Below are 21,596 nucleotides of genomic sequence, written 5' to 3' on the forward strand. Positions count from 1 at the left end.
AGGGAGAGAGACTATTTTGACTGTTGCACATCCATTTCCATTTCTGCCAAATTTAGCGAAAAGATTCCACAGTCGCCCATGTTTATTGTTTACGCGGGGGAAGGCGCGCGGTTTCGATGTCGACGACCTTTCACGCTTTCGCCTTTCGCTCTTTCGTCGTTAGTCGTCGTGTCGTCATCAGTCGTGAACAAAGTCATGGAGCAAACGGAGCGTTAGAATGTGTTCTTAACTGATCTACGCGTTCCGTGAACGCGTAGCATGTCACTTGATTTGTGCTCGCAGGAGCATGTCTCCGCTGTTGATTGTCAATTACGGCACTGGAAGTCGCATGTTAATGTGTACACTTCTATGTGTATTCATTTTATTTATGTCGATATCTTACTACACCACCGTGATCATAGCAGGTCAAACAGTTTTTGTTATTGGAGACAACATTTGGAAGCTGGTCCAGCCCGAAGGACATTCATTTGCTTTGCGTACGCTTCTTGAAATTCTTCACTTGGGAACATGTGAAATATCCGAGGTATTATGTTTGTTGCTGACATCCCGGCGTTGTTACAACGTGTAATTACTTTGCAGGAAATAGGTTCAAGAGAAAATGTTACTCTTCACGCACAGTTCAAAGGAATTGACTACAGTTCTTTGTCAAGAGACATAACAGAGGCGCCTTTGGTATATATGCAATATATGTATAATAGTTCAGTGAAAGAGTTATGCTAAATTCAATATTTCGTTAACAGGACCCTTCAGGGAGTTTTCGCAGCTTATACAAATGGATGCAACCTGCAGTCAAAGAAAAGGCCTTCCCGCTGAACGCGTTTAGGTTCTTCATGCCAACCTCAAGCCCTATCCTCGGGTATACATGGTGGCTTATTGGCCCAGGAACACCTGAGCAATTGGACAACTTCCGCTATGAACCATCAACATCATCCTCAAAAGCAGAAAATTTTTTTCATAACCTCTTGTCCATGTTCCACTCAAGTGTATTCCTTCTCACAAGGGCACAACCAAGAGGAACGGTTGTGATCGTCTCAGGAATAGGAAATGGAACTCTCGATATTCGCTTCAGGTAGAAGGCCTGAATAGGAGTGAAACTGGGAAATTATGTTTGTTGTTTATATTTCAGGATGCATGCAGAATTTCAGCTGAGCGACCCTCCCCAGCTTCCGTTTTGGTTTACTCCGAGCCAGTTCAGTGGACGTGTTGTTCTTGCAGACGATGGCAAGATGTTAAAATATTTTCACATGAACGTTCCTGCTAACAGACGACATAATGTTGGTTAGTGTGATAAAATGGTGCCCTATCACCTTATTATACTCACTTTTGAACAACATATGTCTATGTGCATTCTCTTGGTATTACTGTGGGTTGGCCACATTCCACCTGTCCAGAGCACGCCTTCCCTAAGGGGTTCCCATCGCTAAATCATTGTGTACTTTTTGTTCATTGTGTCACGTTTTTTCTGTCTCTGTGATTATAGATCTAGAATGGCTGACCAGACATGGCAGAGATAATGGCGAAAGCATGGAAGTGGACATAGGATTAGTTCCTGAAATGTTGTTATACTTCGTTGGTAACGAGGAAATATCGGATGATATATGGGACCAGAAGTTAGATGCCCACCATGCTCAACAACTTCTGGATCAGGCCTTGTATCGTTTCTTAGAGGTATATGGTACTGTGGTATTTGCAAAAAAACTTGTTTGTGTGGAGTACAGTACATAAATCCTGCAGATAAAAGCTGTGTCAGAATCACCTACATGGATTGTCAGAAAGCCTATGGTAACAATACCTGATTTTGAAAAGAAAAGAAAAGAAAATCTTTCGCTTGGTTACTTTATCTGGCTTTCATAACGTATGTCATAGTCATGTCATGCCATGCTCAGTCCCTAAAAACGTACAGAAAGCATTAAAAAATAGCAGCATGTAAATTTCAGACAGCCTGCTCAACAGTTTTCATCAAGTAATTTTCATTTGCATGGGAAATATTCATCCTCTGGATACACAACTTACTTTCGCACAAAATGCTTATCTGTAGAAAGCCAGAAACTGGTGTGTTTCTGTACTTCACTGAATTCCCCCTCAAATGTATTTGCAGGTGCCTTATTATAACATTAGTACAGCCCTACGAAAAGCATCAGTCACAAAGAAGCTGCTCCACGTCATTGTCTCCTGGGGATCCTTGGATGACCAGTCCTGTTGAGGAAGTGGCAGGACTCTACGTGATGGACCACTTGCAGGCCGTAGAGTTCTGGACTTGTTGCACAAGCATTTTGTTAGCTCCTGGAGCTTACAGCTTGATATGATGGTAAGTACTGTAAACTTGAAACCTATGTACAAATGATAGCACAAGCTCTCGATCTACTGCGACTATTGTGAGATTTTAAATCGTGTTTCCATTTAATTAAACGACAATGTTGGCTTACAAAAAGTCAAATTTTTGTCACATTTGGGATGCATAACGAAAGACAGTGATCAGTACGTCGAAAGATGGCTCGTGCACAGTACAATACGATGTATACTGGTGTATGCGTAAGGCATCATGCTTACGACTTGGCAAACTCTTGTGTGTTTCACTCAAATTGTCCCGACCTCAACTTGCAGTTAAAAGTAAAAATGCAAGTACGTATTGTTAGATACGTCGCAGAGTTTTGGAATAGACAATACTAGCACTGTTATCTCTATGCATTATCTGTTTTCCCATTTGCAGGACAGCAATAATAAAGAAAGCATAGAAGAAGCCCTCGTGGCAGCATGCCGTAAGGGCTATAGATTTCCGGTACAAATTTTCACTTTCCTTCCAAATGCAACTTTGCTGAAGACCCTCAACGTGAACGACCTTCTTGATATTGGCATCATAGACGAATCCGAGTTCTATGGGCAAGTGTTCCTATTTATTACTTTTTTTTTAAAGAGAGAAGCAGCAGTGTATAACAGCTCACCCATTTCAGGTAAAACCTAGCTTCACAACAAGTCAGAAACACTGCAGTCAGACAAGAAGTGACCTGAAGTCAGGCACTGTACAGCCGACGTCAGACTTAACCATAATCCTCATGGCCTGTGCAGACACCAGCGCTACAGAGTGTTAGTCTCAGCGTTCGATATGGCATCAGACATATAGGTCAGAGACTGGGTCGAAACATACGCCGCCTCACATGGGAGTTTGTCGATTTTTGGGCGGTTGACACGCCCGCAGTCAGTCTCTATTTCGCACTTGCGCTCAACACTGGCTATGCTGCACGCATATCGTGCTGCAACCTAGCCTCAAACCCAGAGGCCGACACTCCGCAGCGCTGCCGTCAGCATAGGCCACGCACTTGCGAGTTACGGCCAAGTCTGAGAGTAGCTGTGTCACTTTGATGCATAACGGTTTCCCCCAAATTACTGATTGAAACTGGCCCCCACTCTTTGCCCCTGCTCATTAATATTACATTGCACGTAAATAAAAATGTAGAGCCCCCAAGGATAGTGAGGTTGACACAAATTTTGAATGTTCTCTACTTTACAGATTCAGCGATCCCCTCGAAATGAGGTATTACCGTTTCCTGGAAGACTCTGTTAGAGAGGCAGCACACAAGTACAAAGTTACAACAACAACAGTGTAATGCGCACCACACCCTGTGGATGACATGCACTCTGCAGCTCCAAGCAACGATTAAGTGCCTCGCTTTTGCCCACTACGCTGCTCAAGACTTATACTGCGCACAAGGCGTATTTATTAATATTTTCATTACCCTGTCAAGGTATTTTTTTACATAGATAGTACTTGAGCCTCATGTTTTCAGGGTTAAACCCAGTAAACTCTAGTTGCTTACCCCTCCCCCAACCCAATATGCATCGTCAACGCTTACGGTAACACCCGAAAAAATATATATATATATATTATCTTGCCAATCCAGCCACCAATACAGTCACTGGGAAATGCTGAGCCTCTTGCATTCACATGAAATGCGAGAAGAATTTTTTTATTTTCCACTTGAAAAGGTGCCTTTCCACCCAATTTTGCCATTTTACAAATGACCTACTAGAGTATAACAGCCACGTCATAGGTACCCCTTCCCAGCGCCACATTTGGAAGCTAGCGGTGGCGCTACTCATCGGCCCAGTTATTGCTTCCTCAATTTCTACAATACTTTGTACTTCAGCTTACCTTTATATTTTTGTACAAGCGATGGATGTCCCACGGGAGATGCTCCTTTCTAAAGTTGATTATCATCATCATTCTGGGCGTTTTCATAGGAGCGGTTGCTGTCGTCTGCTACGGTTGTCGTATGTCCGCTTCTGCACGTTCAGAATTCAAATTTCCATTGTCAAATCATGATGTAGATCTCGTGGGCCGATGAGTAGCACCCCTAGCGAATCGTGCGGATGGGCTGCTGATAGGGGTTGCCGATTATGACATGGTCATTATCCACGGTCATTGTTGTCTAGTAGGTCATGGTTTTACAGCTCCTGAAATAAAACGTGATTTTTGCCCCTGCTCCAATTTTGGAAAAACACAGAGGTCTGTAAATACTCCATGTCCACATGGCTGCTACTTTCTCTCGGGCCTGTGCAATACACAATGCTGACAACTGCAGAGCCACATGTTATTGCATCAAGAGTTTATAAAACTTTGTGCACATCTGTTTTTATTGCTGCTGACGCACAAGCACTGGTGTCCTCCTGCATAGCAGGTACACACAAAACACTGTTGGCAACAATGTGGTAGGAAGAGAGAGGTTTCTCATAATGAAGCCGTTTCTCGAAACTGTAACACTACAGAGGGAAGTGGTGGATAGCCAGAAATTATTTTCCTACAGAAAATAAAGATCAAGACATTTTATTTGCAAAAATATTCTCTCTGTGCTTCGCATAATGGGTTCACTTTTATTGGCGTTGCACCCGTCCAGGAATGCGGTTCTCCACAACTTCCGTGCGCACTGCCAAAAGCCACTCAGGACGATCACACGTTGACAGAACCAGCAACTCTACAAACGCATTGCAGTCTTTTCTTTCGCTTCGGTGAGTGCTCGAGACTCGTGTACAAACGCCGGAAAGTCTATTCCTTTAGCGTGCGCAGCTCTTAGAAATCCTCCATTAGCAGTAACGGTGATTGCCCTCAGCGTAACCCCCGTTCCAAAGATGACCCTCGACCTTCCCTTCACCTTCCCGCACCGCGGCAATGTGATAACACACTCCGAAGGTTCGTCCGGCACCACTTGGACACGCTCCAAAAGTTTCTTGGTTGCCGCCATTTCACCCGGACCAGCCAACGTGCCGGTAATCTTGACGAACTCGTCGTATGCCGTCTGGCAGCAGACTAGTTTGCGTTCTGCTCCTCCGAACAGTGCATCCAGGATTGGCTTCACGGGGCTCCGGCGTTCACTCTCTGCTTGCTCGGTTAAGATGTTCTCTTGGAATTTGAAGTGACATCTGCCGTTAGTAAGGCCCGACACATAGGCTATCATAGTCGATACGTCCAGGTTGAGAGTGGCATTTTCAGGAATGTTGTTGATGTGGAGCGAAAATGCTTGGTCTGGTGCACTGCTGCTGCCATGTTCCTCTTGTGCATCTGAAGGGGGAACGGGATTGGCTTCTGTCCCGGAAGCATTTTCAGTGTCGATAATCTATTGGAAGAGAAGATTGGAAGAATTTTTGTACCAGGAAGATGTACGAATGTTTTATACACCTACCAACAAGGCACACGTGACTGGTCACTAGAGTAAGCAGTTGGTTACTTTACTTATTATTGCGCTACTATTTGTTTATGGTATGATTAACCGAGGTAACGTTAAGTACTCATCAGTGCACTGTCTTCAATTGTGCTTTATGCTGTGCTGTACGTCAAAGCCATATCCAACACAACTTTGCATCGTAGTTTGACAGTTTGTATCATAGCCAGTAAACAACATTGAGATGATCGTTGTCTCAGTTCTCTCACACCATGAGTGAGCCAGATATCCCACATTGGACACCCTCCGATCTAACCCTGGGAACGAGGCTTAGACTGAAGTGAGCACAGTCTCCAAAACATATTACACCCCCCCCCCCCTCGCGCGCGTAATATGTACTGACCTAACCTGACCTAACCTCACTAAGGAATTTGCAAATTACAGCGCAATTTATTACTAGCGACACGCGACTTCCGGTTAGCCTTGTTCCCAGGAGGGGGGTCCGATATGGGAATTTTGCAATTTCGCTCACACCATTGGCTGATAATTGTGTGTGGGAAAGCTGTGTGCTGAATGCCTGTGCTGAATGCCTGTGCCGGAATGCTGCAATGTTGGGCTCCAAAATGTTCAATTTGTGAAGCCAGGACACTAGAAATTGTGACACACTTGTGGCCTACTTGTATATCATCTTTCGTTGAACACAGTATAGTTCATACTAAATCTGCAGCCTGTGTACGGCAAATGGAAAGGGATGCCTGTAAGGCTTCATACTTCGGCTCCGACGCCCTCCACAATGGATCGCAGGGAGTCACAAACAGGCAAGGTGGACCACAACTTAATGTGTGGTGCGTGGTAGAGATGCGGATGGTGCTTGGAGCACTCCGTCATTTCTTGCAACTGGTCTAAGATAGTCTTCCTGCCATACTCTCCATCGCCCATAGAAGAAACTAGAAGAGCTCTCGGGTTGCGAGCCACCACCTTGTACCAGATGCTTCCGTGTCCAGCGACTACATCCACAATAACCCGCTCTGAATACCGTCCAGACTGGTCCACATATCCCTGTAGGAGAGAAGTCATAAAGTTATGGCGTCATGTCTTACAGCTGTCATAAGAAAAAAGAATCATCACTTGCCTCAGGGAAAGCAAACGGCTTTAGGACGTCCACAAACCCTGCAGAAGACAGTGAGCATGTGACCACAGCTGAGAGGTACGCTAAATTCGTGCAGCGAAGGTGTTCCTCTTTGATGCGGTCAGAAGATTTGTACAGGCTTCGAAGAAATTTAATCTCGGCCTGGATTTTCCTTCGAAGCTTGCTTCTTCCCTGACAGGATGCAATAGTGTCGCAACGTCGTAATATCTCTTCGGCATCGTTTATCTTGTCAAGAACTTTTTGCTTAGCTTCTTCAATGTCCATTATGGCTCTCACATGCACCACGAAGGTGGTCTTTGTTTACGCGCCTAGAAACAGAAGTTCTTTGAAGGACGACGAGCATTTCTTGAGTCAACCTTGAATGCGCAAGACGACGCCAGTGGTATCGCAGAACATTATAACAGTATGATATACAGTATTTCTATGTGTTTCTCACGTTTCGTGTTAAAACCAAAACTATTCTAATTTTCTGGGGATCACTGAGCAAAACATCAAACCACAGAGCCTAGGGAGCCTAGATCCTAAATTGCACAAGTTCACGTTGCGAACGACTGCAGCGCCGTTGGCAGGCACTCTCCAAGAAAAAAAAAAGCCAAATTTTGTACGACAAATTTTCAGTTGTTTGGTACAATCTTTATGCTCTGTTTATCGTTATACAAAATAATTAATAAAGATGAGACTCGTTCTTACCAGTGCATCGAATGTACCGCTACTGCGGTGCGCATTGGTATCGTGGTCTTTTTAGCCCACTGCAGGAGATGTTTGCGAATACTGTCAGCCTTGTTCCCAGCTTGTTCCTAGTCGGCATCATCGCTTCGTGGCAAATGGTTACTCCCTTTTAGGAACAAACCCAGTTTATTGTGATTGATTAAGTGATGAAGAGAGGGCTGTTATAGAAACATCACTGTTCTTTGCGAGAAGAAAATGGGATTGTGCAAATGTCCCAAGAAAAGAGTGACGAACCAGTTCTGCTACGAACATCGCGTGAATGTATGCGAACATTGCATGGTGTCACAGCACCCTACGGTAATCAATGTTCCTACGCTGTCTTTGGGTGCCATCGTTATATGTAACCTTTGAAGACTACTGTCCCGTTGGGGGCATTTCAACCTGGTGGATTCCAATGCAGACACAGTGAACTCTTGATGCAGCACATTATTACATATCACAAAGGAATCAAAATCAATGCCTTAAATTTGCCTATCAATAACGCCTTAATTTTTTTTTATTTTCAGTGCATCGTTCAAAGCTATCTCCAATGGCTGCAAGACAGCGACTACGATCCAGTTTGTCAGTTGTGTCGAAAAGAGCTCTGCAATGCAACCTGTGCAAGGCTGCTGTGCTACCGTAAGCCATCAACTGTGCAGTATCACATCTCTGTGGCAACTAACTCATTAACTAATGCCATACAGATGTTTATCACTGGAGCTGCCTAAACGAGCACTGCCAGCAAATGCCACCCAATACAGCACCAGCTGGATATGGATGTCCAACCTGTGGCACCGCAATAATCCCAGCAAGCAATGTTGCATCACCAGTTGCTGATGCTTTGCGTACAATGCTGGAAACGGTCACCTGGTCTGGAACGAAGGCTGAAACAGACTCTGGGATGACTGCACGCCCTGTAAGTATTGGCCCTTTTTAGATTATATTCCTTATTATGATTATGGTTACCTTCTGCATGTTCCATAACACTAGGCTTACAGATTTCAACTTTATTTTCCAAGGAGCAAAGCTTTGAGAACCTAAAGGCTAAAATACCAACCCCCAAGGGCAGTCCTCGTAAATCCGTCTCACAGACGGCAGTATCTCAATGGGCAACACATTCCCCTTCGGCATCAGACACATCCCCTCTGCTGCCACCAGGCAATCACGTTTCTTCCAATGCCGCCATGGGTGATGGTGAAAACAATGTTAACTACAGCACAGCAGCTGGTAAGTGGCTTTTCTCTCTTTTGTTTACTCATCAATACGCTCCCTGTGCCTTATACTTAGGGTGACCAGACGTCCGGTTTTAGAGGGCCGATCCCGTCATCCCATCTTTTTTGGCTTAATGAAGCAACATGTCCCAATTTCAGCGATGACGGATAGTTTCTGAATGAGCACGAAGGGAGGAAAGCGAAGCCGAAACAATGTCTACTCCTCATACGTGTATATTTCTAATACGTACCACAAAAACATTTTCTTCAGTAAAACACAATGTTTCCCCGCGGCAGTTGCTACACCCATGAGTACATCTTTTTGTGCAGAGATAGGTGCACAGAAACGTTTGTGTTGCTGGATTTAGCGTGCTCGTAGAACCTCGTTTTGGCAACCTTCCGGCAGTGTTCACAAATGGCAGAAACATGTCTGCATTTTCAACTAAGTTCTCCAAAAGGAATTTGTTCTTTTAAGGTTCACTGTATCTAACAGCAAAGTTCCTTGTCACATCTGTGCTGCGTGCTTTTCTATTACGCGTGGAAGGCACAGTGACTTTGTTCATGATTGTACAGCATTCTTGTATGAAACTAAGTAGTTTCAGTACATTTTCCCACATCCCCATCCCTCTTTCTCATGTGCCGTTTCCTATCTTCAGAAACATCGTCACCCCATGTATACCTAGGGTTCTTCATTTTCGGGTTTTATGATTTTTCAAATTCGGAGGGGGGGATCGGGTGCTATTTACACACGAGAACTCGGGGAGAAAACGGGCGCTACGATCTCAGTTTGATATAAAATCGGGGAATTTTCGGGTGAAACGAAAGGCATATGAAACAATCCACTGCTGCGACACTGGGACGAGAAACAAGAATCTTTATATTTCCGCTCGGAACTGGGGGCAGTGAATGACCATGTCAAACACTTGTCCGAGCTCCACAAAAGCTCGTCTTTTCTCTCCTGCAGGAGGGAATTATAAAAGGAGGACAAATAGGTTGTCAAAATACCTTTCTTTGCTGATATTATGATTCACTTTTCCGACGGTTTACCTAGAACGACAACTTGAAGGACCGCAAGGATGTCTGGTAGATATCGGGTTTTACCCAAATTTTTGAAAACTTGTTTGGAGGGGGAACTATCGTGAAAGATCGGGTTTAACCCAAAAACGAAGAACCCGATGTATACCATACTACTGGTTTGAAATTTGAAAACTCATCGTAGCGCTCGTTCTTTCTTGGCTGCAGTTACATCAGCCAGGAAGGCCTTCACAGCCACACAGAGTAGCTTTGTATCTGCTCCTAAGGACCATGATGAAGACAAATACAAGAGGAGGTCAGGGGTTGAACTGCTGACACGCTGGCTCAAGTAAGGGAACCAGTCGAAACAATAGTTGTGTACCACAGCAACAGGCAGCTCACCGGAAGTACTATCAACGCAGATGCAGTACATCTGTAAATCTTGTAGATAAGTGCCTGTGACTGGTAGTATCAAATGAGGTGAGGAAACCGAAAACTGCAACCGAGGTTCACCAGAATAGAGTCCAAAAGGAGCCGAATCGGCTGTGAAGTGTTAGGACTTCTTTTATGGCAAACCTTGGTTGGAGTTTCGGGTATCCTGCCTGGATACAGCAAACGTAACGACTTGTTGTAGTCACCGATGCGAAATACAGGCATAAAAGGTTTCTGTATGAAATAATCTGCGTGCTGAGCATAAAAATGAACACATGACTAATGTGCAGGAGCCATCCCCAACTAGTCATGTTTCCTCGAGAACTGATTTATCCACATCTTTTTCTTTTCCCCATCGTACGCTCAGAATGTTGGCAAAAGCAAGATTCCAGACAAAAAGAAATTGAAAGCGCAAGGCAGATTGTACAAATGGGCTGTTACCTGCTGGGTCCTCCATAGCGAAAAGTATATTTGTGAAGAGCCAAGGACCATCTATGCTATTAAAATTCCCTTTGTCCACCGTACATTACCCAGTTACCTTGCAAAGCGTAACAATTGCAATAAGCCATGCCAGGTTCTTTCTAGTATGTTTCATCATCGTTGAGCAGATAAGTTTGTCTGTAGTACTTCGAAGGTTTCTAGTGCAGTAACGAGGGGTTTCTCCTACATTATCAGGTCCCATTCCGTGCTTGGTGGCTCTCGGAGACGAGACCCTTCTGCATTTTACAAGCGCTGGACCATTCTGACGATTCTCATCATGGTTGCACTGTTCACCCTGATCTACTTTATGCTTCAGTGGGGACGAGCATCTGCAGACAGTGATCCCCTTCTCGATCCCCACTACAACCCGGACATTCACGTTGCGGATGAAATTCGCGTAAGGAACATGGACGTTGCTGATGCTGGAATTGGTGCAAAGAACTAGCTTCGTGCTCTGTATCTAACCTGACAATGGAAACTGGATTTTTTTTTTTGTCCTGTAATCACTCTGGAGTGGCGCAGAGTGACATGCCTTATGGTTAAAGGAAGGCCTGTATCATGCATACACCTTTGTGACGTCGTCCTGGGTAAACTTTTACACAAGGAAAAGCAGAGAAGGTCCTCGCGGATAAAACAGCAAGAGTCAACACACGCTTTGCTGTGTTGGAGCTTAGATCTTTTGTAGCGGCCTACTTCGGTGCTGTGAAGATAGATCATGCACTTTTGGAAATAAATGTTAATATATTGCACCTCTTGTCTGGAAAATATTTTTGGCTAGGGATGACCTAAAAAAAGCAGTTTGCAAGGCGCTGTGGGCGGGACTGTCAGGTTTGATGGTCTTGTCACCTCAGTGATCATTTTGTGCAACAACAATTTTAATGATGATGATTAACATTTTGTGCATCTGTGTTTCTCTGAATGAGGTTCGTAATATGCTATGCAGTAGCATCACAGGTGCCTCCTCTGGTTTGAGGGATAGCCATATGGGATAGTCGGTCGCCAAGCGACATTCCCCAGAATACTCCAGCGGAAGATGCGCGAAACGTCACAGCCTTCTGCAGCCACGTGAACGCAAGCGCTCAACGTCATACCTTTCCGTGCTCTTCTTGCCACGGGAAATATCCTGCAGCTCAGCCAAAAGACATTCCATAACAGACGACAGTGCCGATGGTGTCGTCTGCTCCGTGTGCCACTGCGGCACTCCCGATATTCTGGCACCGTGCGAATGCGCAACATAAGCCGCAACACAACTTCCGTAGCAGTATTTTATTTTTCTTCCACTAAAATATTCCATGGGGATGTCGCTCATGCGAATACACAGTATCTATCGCAAATCTGTACAGGTCAGCCAGCAAAGAATGAAAGACTTACCACTCGTTTATGTTAAAAGCACAACACTTTATACGGATTCATGATGAACAAATTACAAATCACTACCGGCAGAAGTGAGGAACCGTCGATACCCGCTGTCTCTTCCTCGCCTGCATCTGTCCAAAGAACTCCCTCACGTCCTCCTCCCGCACCACCTAGAATAAAGACGCCAATGCTCCAACACAAATATGGGCCTCTTTACGTAACACGGTGTGAAAGACCTTCCAATACTTGTGCCCCTTGCTGAGTATGTCGTGCACTTACCTTTCGAGTATCTGCAAATTTCTTCAGAAAGTCTGTCAGTTCTGTCTTGAGATTATTGTAGCCTATATGCGAGAGAATGAAACACGAATGCATTATTCTGCAGCAGCTCCACATTTATTTGAGCTCTTGGATCATTGAGATAGAAATGGCTCACCATGAATGGCCTCAATTTGCTGCACCCTCCCCAAGGTCCCCAGAGCAGACATGAGGGGGTCACCTTGGGGCATCTCTCCCCTTTTCTCTTTCCCTCTTTCCTCGTACGCTTGTACAGTGTCATCGTCCTCAAGAAGATAACTACACTGCTGCTCTTTGTACATGGCCTGGAAGAAATTACAACAGCGTAAGCTAGCAGAGAAACGACCAGAAATGTCCTCGGAAGGTTGAAAAATCACTGACCACGCAGCTTGAACAACGGCAAAGAGTTGAGCGCCAACCAGAGGGCCAGAACGTACTCCTGCTGGTTAACTTATCTTCGTTCACTGCAGGCAGCTGCATGTACAGGCATTCGCTCGCCACAGTTTCCTGTTTCGCTGCACTGTGCAACAGTGCTTCTTTACGATCGTTCTTTTCTCCATTGGTACATGACAGTCCATCTTTCGTGTCCCCTTTAAAAATTAAAACAAGCCGTTATGTAGATTGCTAGAGTACGCTTCTTCATCACGTTGCAATGCAGCAAGCTCACTGTGAAGTGTGCATCGATAGTATGCCAATATATGGCATTTCAAACACAAAAACAGGACACTGTGCAGCGTACAACTAGACGCAGTGGTGTTTTCATGTTGATCAATTTGTGAAACACACACACTCGCTGCATTTCGTCAACCAAAAACTGCACGCAATTTGTCAACTGTTCCTCCAAAACTTCACATTGAACTGTTTGTGATAATCAAAAATGGCCTGAATTTGACTCTAACAATCCTGCCAAGAAGATATTCAGGCAAGTCCCTGAAGCAAAAGCTATACGTACTTCATGCACACACCAGGGAGATAAGCAATTACCATTTGAGATGGATGCTGCATCTTTCTGTGCCTTCTCATATATGTCAGCAGGTTTAGAGCACTGACTATTTGTGACATCAAGACTTATGTTTGCAGAACCGTCTTCGCCTTTTTTGTCAATGCGGATCGCTGCAAAGAAACTCTTCCTCAGTCAAATACGTCTAACCGACATTCGTGCTATATATGTACCATATGTACCATACGTACCATTCTTGTAATATTTCCATAAAAATGAATGCTTCCCCATACAGCAAAGGCAGATCATCTCACTGTAGTCTCGGTTGTCCGGTACCCTATCACCCAAATGCTAAGAAACAGAAGAGCCCACTCAACGTACTGGTGCCAGTACACAAAGCCTACTTGGTCTGCCATAATAAAGTAGTCTCACATACCCTTCCATGGTACCAGTCTTCACACATTATGCACTGTAACATCTCATCGTTTACCTGCAAGGAAAAAGAATAAATCTCCCACGATTAAAACTCTGCTTCTACAACTCGAATTTACGAAGACCACTCACGTCATCCTCTGGGTCTGGATAGGGACGACCGCACGTGCAGTATCGCCCATGGAAATTGTGGTTGTAGTTATTCTTTTCATTGATGCTGTCTTTTACCTATGGAAGAAAGGAAATTAGATTCACCCTGTTACCTCGACTGCGTATTCACACGAGTGACGTTCCCCAGAACACTCCAGCGGAAGATGCGAAAAACGTTACAGCTTTCCGTTGTCACGTGAGTGCGTCTGCTTGTCCACGTCGTGTGTTCGCGTGCGCTGCTAACCGTGGAGGATATCCTGCTACACAGCCACGAGATATTCCGTAGCAGACAACAGGAAAAGATGCTGATAGTGCTTAGTGCGCAATAACGCCACTCCCGATATTCCGGAATGCTCAACATAACAGAGGCCGGAACTTAGGCTCCACAACCAGTTTTTGCTTTTTCTTCCACTAGGATCTTGCGCGAGGATGAAATGCATGCACGCATATAAACGTGAACGAAACAGAAAATGACACTGGCCATTTTCGGCACGATCACTTTAGTTTCTGCAAACAAAGCTCTTGCACGTAACACTAGGTGGTGGATTCTGACTTGCCTACTTATCAATAGGGAGCAGAAATAGGTTTCCTGTAGCAAATGTGATAGTTGTGCAGTGATGCTGCTTATCAAGGCGAGGTCTAAAAAAATATTTACACAACCAGAGTAAGGTAGCTACTTACTGGAAAGAGACGACACTGGTTGCTACTCGGAAAGTGACTATTTCCACAGTCGCACCGAAAATTCCTGCAAACATTGAAAACATGTAGCCCACTGCAATGTATGGGAATACAATAAAAATACAGTTGTAGTTATAAGCAGCAAACCTTTTTGTGTAGAGCTCGTAGAGCTCATGACCCTCATGGCATGCATAACTACAGGCGAGACAAACTCCTGCAGGTTCTGCATTTGGAGGCACACATGTGATGCATGCATATAGTGCCTGGCGGTTCACATAACCCTAGGATAAGGAGGCCAAAAAGGAGCAAGTTAGGGCAATGTGTCTAAAAATATCCTTCGAGGCGCGCTCGATGCATCGTATTAGGACTCCTCAATACAGAGAATGCTACCTTTGTTATCCTAGTCCCTCTACCAAATGAGTGGCGAAAAAAGTGACTTACGAAGCATTTACTACTACAACTACGAAACAATTGTGCAACCAAATGTACGTACTTTATATATCGTCTAAGTATGTTCTATTGGCATGCTTTTCTCGATTGTGTGCCCGATTACGCGGTAAGCTACAAACTGTACCGCAAACTTTGCATACGTCGAAGATCGCGAAGAATACTATCACTTATCAATCGTGCCGCTAATTAGCAACACATCAGCTCACGTATTCACTAAGCATGTAACACTGGAGATTTACTAAAATTCTAAAATTGCAAGTCAAGCAAAAGGTTTTGACATAGGCCGAGCGGAATAATGGTTTACTGCTCAAGACAACAAGGCTTAGTGAGAAAATACTCTTGCTGTACCTGTGCGTACGTGCAATTTTTGTCATCACTTCCTCCGAGGACTGCATTGGCATCTTCTTCGAGCTCTTCTTCTTCATCCAATATATCTTGAAGGGTTAAACTATTCTCATCCAAAACCTCCGGAGCAGTCGGAGGAACAGACTTTGCTTCGCTGCTGTCCGCCATAACTCCCGCCAGGAAGTGTTGCCAGATTATTGACAAAATCTACCGTACCTGAGTCCCAAGCATCCTAAGCGCTGACTGCACAGTGCAAGCGAAAGGACAGCCTCTGCGGAGGTTGTGCAACATTCGTATTCCGTGCGAATCGTTGGAGGACGTGAAGTTCTTGAGGGTAGTCGTAAATACCTAATAGGAATGCTTATTTTCTATGGAAACCGGCATCCAGCACAAACCTAAAGTGCTGGACTAGCCGAGCAAATATGTACTTTAACAATTATATCATACATATTATGACCTGTGAAGAATTTTATTATTTAAAAAGGTGCCCTCAACAGTCCAGCCACAACATGTAGATTTCTGTCCCAACAGCACACTCATTCTGCACTGGCACTTTATACTCCAGAGTACAATGAGAAGAAGTAGACATAGAGCAGAAACACTGGATACAACAACAGTGGTCGCTTGTTTTGCAGTTCTTGCACACACAGTAATGATCCAGCGCTGTATGTGGCCCACACAACACCTAGAAGCTGTAATAAAGTGCATGAAACGTAAGGGCTGGGTCATGATGCTGGTCACATATCGCACTGCTGTGCAAATCACATCCCACTAGATTTTAGCGACCATGTCATAATCTGCAACACCTATGCAAGGGCCCTCTGCACTATCCGGTAAGGGCGCTACGCATCGGCCCGCGAGATCTGTATCATGACTGGACAAAGGAAATTTGAATTTGGAACATGCAGAAGTGGACGTACATCCGGCAGACGAGAGCAACAGTCAGGGGCAGATCCAGACCCACGCTTTTGGGCGGAGGTTTCATTGTCGAAGCGTGTAATTGGGGAGGGGAGAGAAGGAAAACTAATGTGTAACCTAGTGTTGTGGGGGCGATCGTCCAACGCCCCCCCCCTCCCCCCCCCTGGATCTGCCACTGGCAACAGTTCATATGAAAACGTGTAGAAGGATGATGATAATCAGTTTACAACTTCAGCAAAAATGCATCACCCGTGAGGCATGCACCGGTTGTAACCGGTAGCAACTGAGGAAGCAATAAACGGGCTGAGGAGTATCGCCACCGCTAGACTCCAAATGCGGCACTGGGAAGGGGTGTGCCTATGACATGGTTGCCATAATATAGTAGGTCATGGTGCAAACGTAAACATTTCTTCTCGCGGAATGAAAGATACCGTAACCTTGACAGCAATACAAAAGGAACAGGGTTCATCCATTACTGCGTCATTAGTGATACAAGCGAGAACGAAACTGCAATTTACGCTTTTCCTCCTCTCTTTCTGAAGAGGCATGTGTATTCGCAAATAATTTGTTCAATCACAGCGAGAAATCGTTTGCGGAGACCAATGGGAGGCACCCGTGCCTCCCATTCGTTTCTGCATGCCTTCCATAGGAAAGACTCTTCTTTCCTGAAGGAAGTGTAAATTGCAACTTCCTTTTCGCTTAAATCACGAACAATGCAACACATGAATCCTGTTCCTTTTGTATTGCTGTCAAGGTAACGGCATCTTTCATCCAATGAAGATACATTTTTGCACTTTGGTGCCCCTTTAAGATGCTACAAACCGGGTTTACCACTCACTTTCATCAGCAGTCCTATATAATGCAACGAACTGACCAAAGGCAATGCTGTAGCTGTGACGACCAATGGTAGAACAGAATAGCCAATTACACCGAGACACTGGGAGTAATTTACCTGCAAAAGAATAAATAAATAAGCTTTGAGGGAAGAGAATCAATAAAAAAAAGCTTCGATAATGTGCCTTCCACGTCATCAATGCTTAATTACAATGCTACAGGGCTCCCTACGATGCGATCGAGATTAGGTACCCAACGAACACTTGCATACCGATTTCGAGACTACTTGTTACATAGAAATACACTACTCAAACTCGTAGTTCATGTAACACGTAATTAGTATTATAATAATGGTTGGCACATTGCCGTACATTCTGGCTGTATTGCGGACAATAACAAAGGTTCATAAAAGTGTATGCAAACGAAGGTTACCTCGCCACCGAGTACCCTGGCAAGCAGAAAGATGACTAAGGAGCCCAAGATCCACATAGTCACAATCCAGGAAACAACCTGAGGATTAGCGAAAGAACAAAATAATGAACTAAGAGAGGTGTTTTGTGCAGGCTGTATCAATGGTGAAATGCGCGCCCTGCTGCAAACAGTAGAAAAATAAACACTACTACGTGTATTTTCGAAAGAGGCTCGACTGGGGACACGAGGAAGGAGGAATGTGGGGCAGAGATCCAGAGGCGATTTCATCCGAGTTCGGCACTTTAATTTCCAATGTACGAGCTTCTCAACAAGAAGAGCCATTTTCAGCAACCATTTTGTGTCCCTTCATAGGAAATTTCATAGTCCCTTTAAAAACTTTCTTATCCTACAGAGTAGAGGTTGAAAACGTCAAACAAGGGGGCACATGTTGACATTTTTGCTGCAAAAGCATCGTCACTAATTTCTCACAGTGCCTGCAGCGTTAGTAAATACTCGTCAGCGCAAAGCCTGCAGAATATCAGTGAAGGAGTCACTAAGGCTTAATGGCCTCAGTAGACGCAATGGGAGGGAAAAAAAATATGCTTACGCTCAGCTGCCCATAGAGGGATACCAGTGAAAAGAGTACAATGACCAGGAGTGGTCCCCAAAAGTCCGGGCTGTCTCGTACAATGTGACGCTGGTAGCCCATGAAGGGAAACGGAAACAGTACGCATCGCACCTTGTAGTAGATGTCTTTCAGGTCCACATCCAGTTCCTCCCTGCGATAGTGTCCACATTGTTATTAAGTTCCCAGTACATGAGCAGCTCTTAAGAAATCGGCACCGTGTCACATACAATAGAGGGGCTTTGTCTTCGTCATCTGATGTGTCTACTTCCATTAGCCATCCAAAACCCTTCTGTTGGAGGAAAGATGTCCCTGTGACACCCCATAAGGCACTGCTGACCTCAACTTTCTTGGCTGAAGAACCACTGTCCAAGGATCCTGTCAAGTGCTGGTAGTCTAAGAAAGGACAAACACATTCTAAAAATGCGAAGTACAAAACTAACGTATCTCAGTCATATTCTAAAAGGGGGCTAGAATACCATGTTTCAAATTCAGCATTCATGTCGGTATTCATTGAAACTGTACATACTTTGGTTACATTAGAAAAGTAAAAGTTGATGTCTTACTACACTCCAGTGTTATGGTATAACATGGTGGACATTTCCATGAACTTCCATTCCAATTTTTCCCACCCTATCCCCCCACTGAACATGCTCTTCTGGTCCAGAGCTGGCTGTCCCATGTCTGCTTTACAGTGGTTTCTCAAGAGAAAGTAACGATAGCTTGCAACTTATATGAGGCTCGATATGCAAGTAACACAATACTACTTGTTTTAGGTAAGCAAGGCAGACCTTGTCATCGTCCCTAGTCATTTTACCGTCACGTATACAAGGCAAACGCCTGCAGAACTGGTGGCACTGACATGTCATGCATAATGATAATGACATATGTTGCCCCAGTAGCCTGGTTCAAGACTGTGATTGCAGATTTTGTTTGATTTCTGCATGACAGTAATGTTTGGGGAAAAGCTGGCAGGGACCTGTACAGAATTTCTCTGGAATTCTTTGAGGGGAGGGAGGGATGTGACACCCATATCTGCTGGCTTTTGGGACTTCTTTTTTTTTTTTTGTCTTTTCACAAGTATTTTTGGAGTGTTGTAAGGTCTTTGGAAAGGGGCTGCTGGGAGTCTCCCTGAAAGTTGGTATGTCCCTTCATGGAAATGTCTCAACGTCTACAAGTTGACCGTTCACTATACACTGTTGATTGAGTAAACACACACAATGTAGTGAAACATTGCTATTATGCAACTAATGTGCGTAATCACCAGAACTGCTGGATGACGTTGACATGAACACAAAGTCTTCCATCTCCTTCGCACTGCGTGATGGAGAACTGACGATGTGTGCAGGCGAGTCCCCGCCGAACCCGTTGCCGTTCGCTTCTTCGCCTTCCATTGATATCTGAACATAGCCACTCGAGGTTGTGGAACTGGATTCCGAACTCTGACCATTGTCGCCGTTTCCTTTGCTTATGTTGATCTCCATGCCAGCATAATTCAGGAGAGAACGACGTGAACGTGTGCTTAATCAGAACATAAATGTGTTACTGGACTTATGGTGTCCCCCTTGGCATCAGCACTTTGCAGACTTTTAGTGTAGCGACACATCTCCTTAGAAATTCACATATAGTGTCAGAAAAGCAAATGCATACGTATGCTATCGTGAAAGAAAGTGGAAACTGAGTACGCCTCGGCTGACTGCGACTACTGCTGACGGACCTGACGGACGAATCATCACTTCCGGTTTCCAATGATGACAGTGGCACTAGGTTGTTGCAAATAATCAGCACCTGCACGCCTGCACCCCTGCACCGCTTCGAACTCAAAAGCAGCGGCTTTTATTCGCAATCGCGCCGGTGTCTTCTCTGGCTTTTTCGACGGCAATGAAAAGATTGCTAAGAAGCTGGTGAAGTTGATGCAAGTTGATCATGCTGATTATTGCTGGTGTCCTGGAGGGTTATTGAGACTTTGAACGAACATTTACTTTATTTTTAAAATGATGAATGGGGAGTTTCATTTTTTTTTTTTCATATTTCATTTTTTGCCTTTACAAAATTTTTATTAAAAAGCTATGAGAGCAGTGTATAGATGCTGTTTTTGCAGTAGAGTTCTACGGCCAGGCGGACATCCTCTCGAAGAAAGTGTGAAACTATATGATGACAAATTACCTGAAATTCATATAATTAACTTTTAAATTAGGAAATTTCAGGCAAAAGCGAAATATCTTATTGAGAAAGTATCCTACTTCACGTCACGTTTATCCTATCCTTTCACGTTTAACAAATCCCGAAACACTCACGTGCGTTAAAATATCCATCCCCGAATTTTGATATGCAAATAGCCGAAAGCGCGGCGACCTTGGTCGCAGGGAGTTCAGCCATTGGCGTTCAAAGGAATTTTCCAAGAGGAGGGGAGGAGGCGAAAAAAGGGAAACCCCCTCACCCACACCACATTTCCTGGGAGGTTTATGTTGTGACATCTGAGAAACGTCACGGCCTCCCTTCCCCCTTCTCGGTACGCCCTTACGGGGCTTGTTTCACCTCAGAGGGCCAGGTAATTTGGAGCGATGGAGATGATTGGAATAGGTGCCGCTCAGCTGGCCAGATGAACCGCTTTCGGGCCCAGATAAGCCTCCGTCTGAGGGCGCTCCTCAGGTGCGCTTTTTCCGTTTCGGCTCATTTGCATACCGAAAATCAGCGATGGATATTTCACGGCACGCGCTCTTTCTTGGTTTTTAAAAGATAAACGAGGATTGTCTGTCCTTCTGGTAAACGCTTTTTCCCAAAATTGTCAAATTAAAATATTAATTTATGAATTTCAGGTAATTAGTCATCCTGTATATACTCTCTTCCAGAGGATGTCCGCCTGGCCGTAGAACTAAACTGCAAAAAATGATATCTATGCTGCTCTCATAAACTTTTTATAGAAATTTTGAAGAAGAAAAACACCCTGCATATGCTGGTTCTCAGGCTGGGGCAAGGTGCGGATCCAGACGTTGTGTTTGTGTTGGTGGTTGGGGGGCGGGGGGGACTCGTTAGGTTACCCCCTCTTTTTCCCCATTACGCTCTTTAAACCCCCCCCCCCCCCCCGAATCCCCACATGGTCCCAGTCTGTCCCATCCAATGCCTGAATCCCGACATGGTTCCAGCCTCAGAACAGTTATATTCCACATGTTCCACATAATCATAAATGGAAATACTGTGATGTCGTTCATACTAAGAAAAAATCCAGATGAAGATCATGCTGATTACCTAGTGCCTTGCAATCCAGAGCTCAGCGTCCTTATACGAATGTTATCAGCAGGAGCTGGTGAATTGTCACGAGGACGATACAAGCCATTGAGGAGGTCTTCCAGCTACTCCTCTGTGCCTATACTACATTACGCTAATTGAAATTTAATTTACAAATGGCCGCCAAGATACTTTTGCTTGGCCACCGTACACCGTCGGACACTGAAGGTGGGGGTTGAAGGCATAAGTTCTATTTCCACAACCATCTGCGGTGCGCGCTACAGTG

General features: G+C 44.7%; 5 protein-coding genes across 5 annotated transcripts; 2 read left to right on the forward strand and 3 right to left on the reverse strand.

Annotated features, from left to right (window-relative positions):
• The first annotated feature begins 20 nt into the window (after positions 1-20).
• On the forward strand, positions 21-4,835 carry LOC135401275 (selenoprotein N-like). Its single transcript, XM_064633567.1, has 8 exons — positions 21-523; positions 580-672; positions 741-1,069; positions 1,127-1,278; positions 1,481-1,668; positions 2,099-2,308; positions 2,711-2,880; positions 3,509-4,835. The coding sequence occupies exons 1-8, from the start codon at positions 287-289 to the stop codon at positions 3,603-3,605; spliced, it is 1,476 nt and encodes a 491-aa protein (XP_064489637.1). The 5' UTR covers positions 21-286; the 3' UTR covers positions 3,606-4,835.
• Positions 4,807-7,370, reverse strand: LOC135401276 (UPF0415 protein C7orf25 homolog). Its single transcript, XM_064633568.1, has 3 exons — positions 6,787-7,370; positions 6,426-6,713; positions 4,807-5,609 (listed from the first exon to the last, which is right to left on the reverse strand). Exons 1-3 carry the CDS (start codon positions 7,066-7,068, stop codon positions 4,971-4,973), a joined length of 1,209 nt encoding a protein of 402 aa, XP_064489638.1. The 5' UTR covers positions 7,069-7,370; the 3' UTR covers positions 4,807-4,970.
• A 182-nt stretch (positions 7,371-7,552) lies between these two features.
• On the forward strand, positions 7,553-11,398 carry LOC135401278 (zinc finger protein-like 1). Its single transcript, XM_064633569.1, has 6 exons — positions 7,553-7,830; positions 8,040-8,151; positions 8,217-8,428; positions 8,532-8,739; positions 9,966-10,086; positions 10,845-11,398. The coding sequence occupies exons 1-6, from the start codon at positions 7,729-7,731 to the stop codon at positions 11,092-11,094; spliced, it is 1,005 nt and encodes a 334-aa protein (XP_064489639.1). The 5' UTR covers positions 7,553-7,728; the 3' UTR covers positions 11,095-11,398.
• Positions 11,399-12,026: 628 nt separating this feature from the next.
• LOC135399942 (putative E3 ubiquitin-protein ligase UBR7) lies at positions 12,027-15,483 on the reverse strand. The gene is made up of 11 exons (XM_064631677.1): positions 15,298-15,483; positions 14,647-14,780; positions 14,503-14,566; positions 13,804-13,899; positions 13,676-13,729; positions 13,491-13,590; positions 13,284-13,412; positions 12,681-12,889; positions 12,439-12,604; positions 12,285-12,346; positions 12,027-12,175 (listed from the first exon to the last, which is right to left on the reverse strand). The coding sequence occupies exons 1-11, from the start codon at positions 15,460-15,462 to the stop codon at positions 12,083-12,085; spliced, it is 1,272 nt and encodes a 423-aa protein (XP_064487747.1). The 5' UTR covers positions 15,463-15,483; the 3' UTR covers positions 12,027-12,082.
• Positions 15,484-15,730: 247 nt separating this feature from the next.
• Positions 15,731-19,820, reverse strand: LOC135401279 (protein YIPF4-like). Its single transcript, XM_064633570.1, has 6 exons — positions 19,347-19,820; positions 18,313-18,478; positions 18,065-18,236; positions 17,479-17,556; positions 17,051-17,164; positions 15,731-15,986 (listed from the first exon to the last, which is right to left on the reverse strand). Exons 1-6 carry the CDS (start codon positions 19,564-19,566, stop codon positions 15,849-15,851), a joined length of 888 nt encoding a protein of 295 aa, XP_064489640.1. The 5' UTR covers positions 19,567-19,820; the 3' UTR covers positions 15,731-15,848.
• Positions 19,821-21,596: the final 1,776 nt, after the last annotated feature.

The sequence above is a fragment of the Ornithodoros turicata genome, chromosome 7, assembly GCF_037126465.1.
Source record: "Ornithodoros turicata isolate Travis chromosome 7, ASM3712646v1, whole genome shotgun sequence".
Taxonomy (NCBI): Eukaryota; Metazoa; Arthropoda; class Arachnida; order Ixodida; family Argasidae; genus Ornithodoros; species Ornithodoros turicata.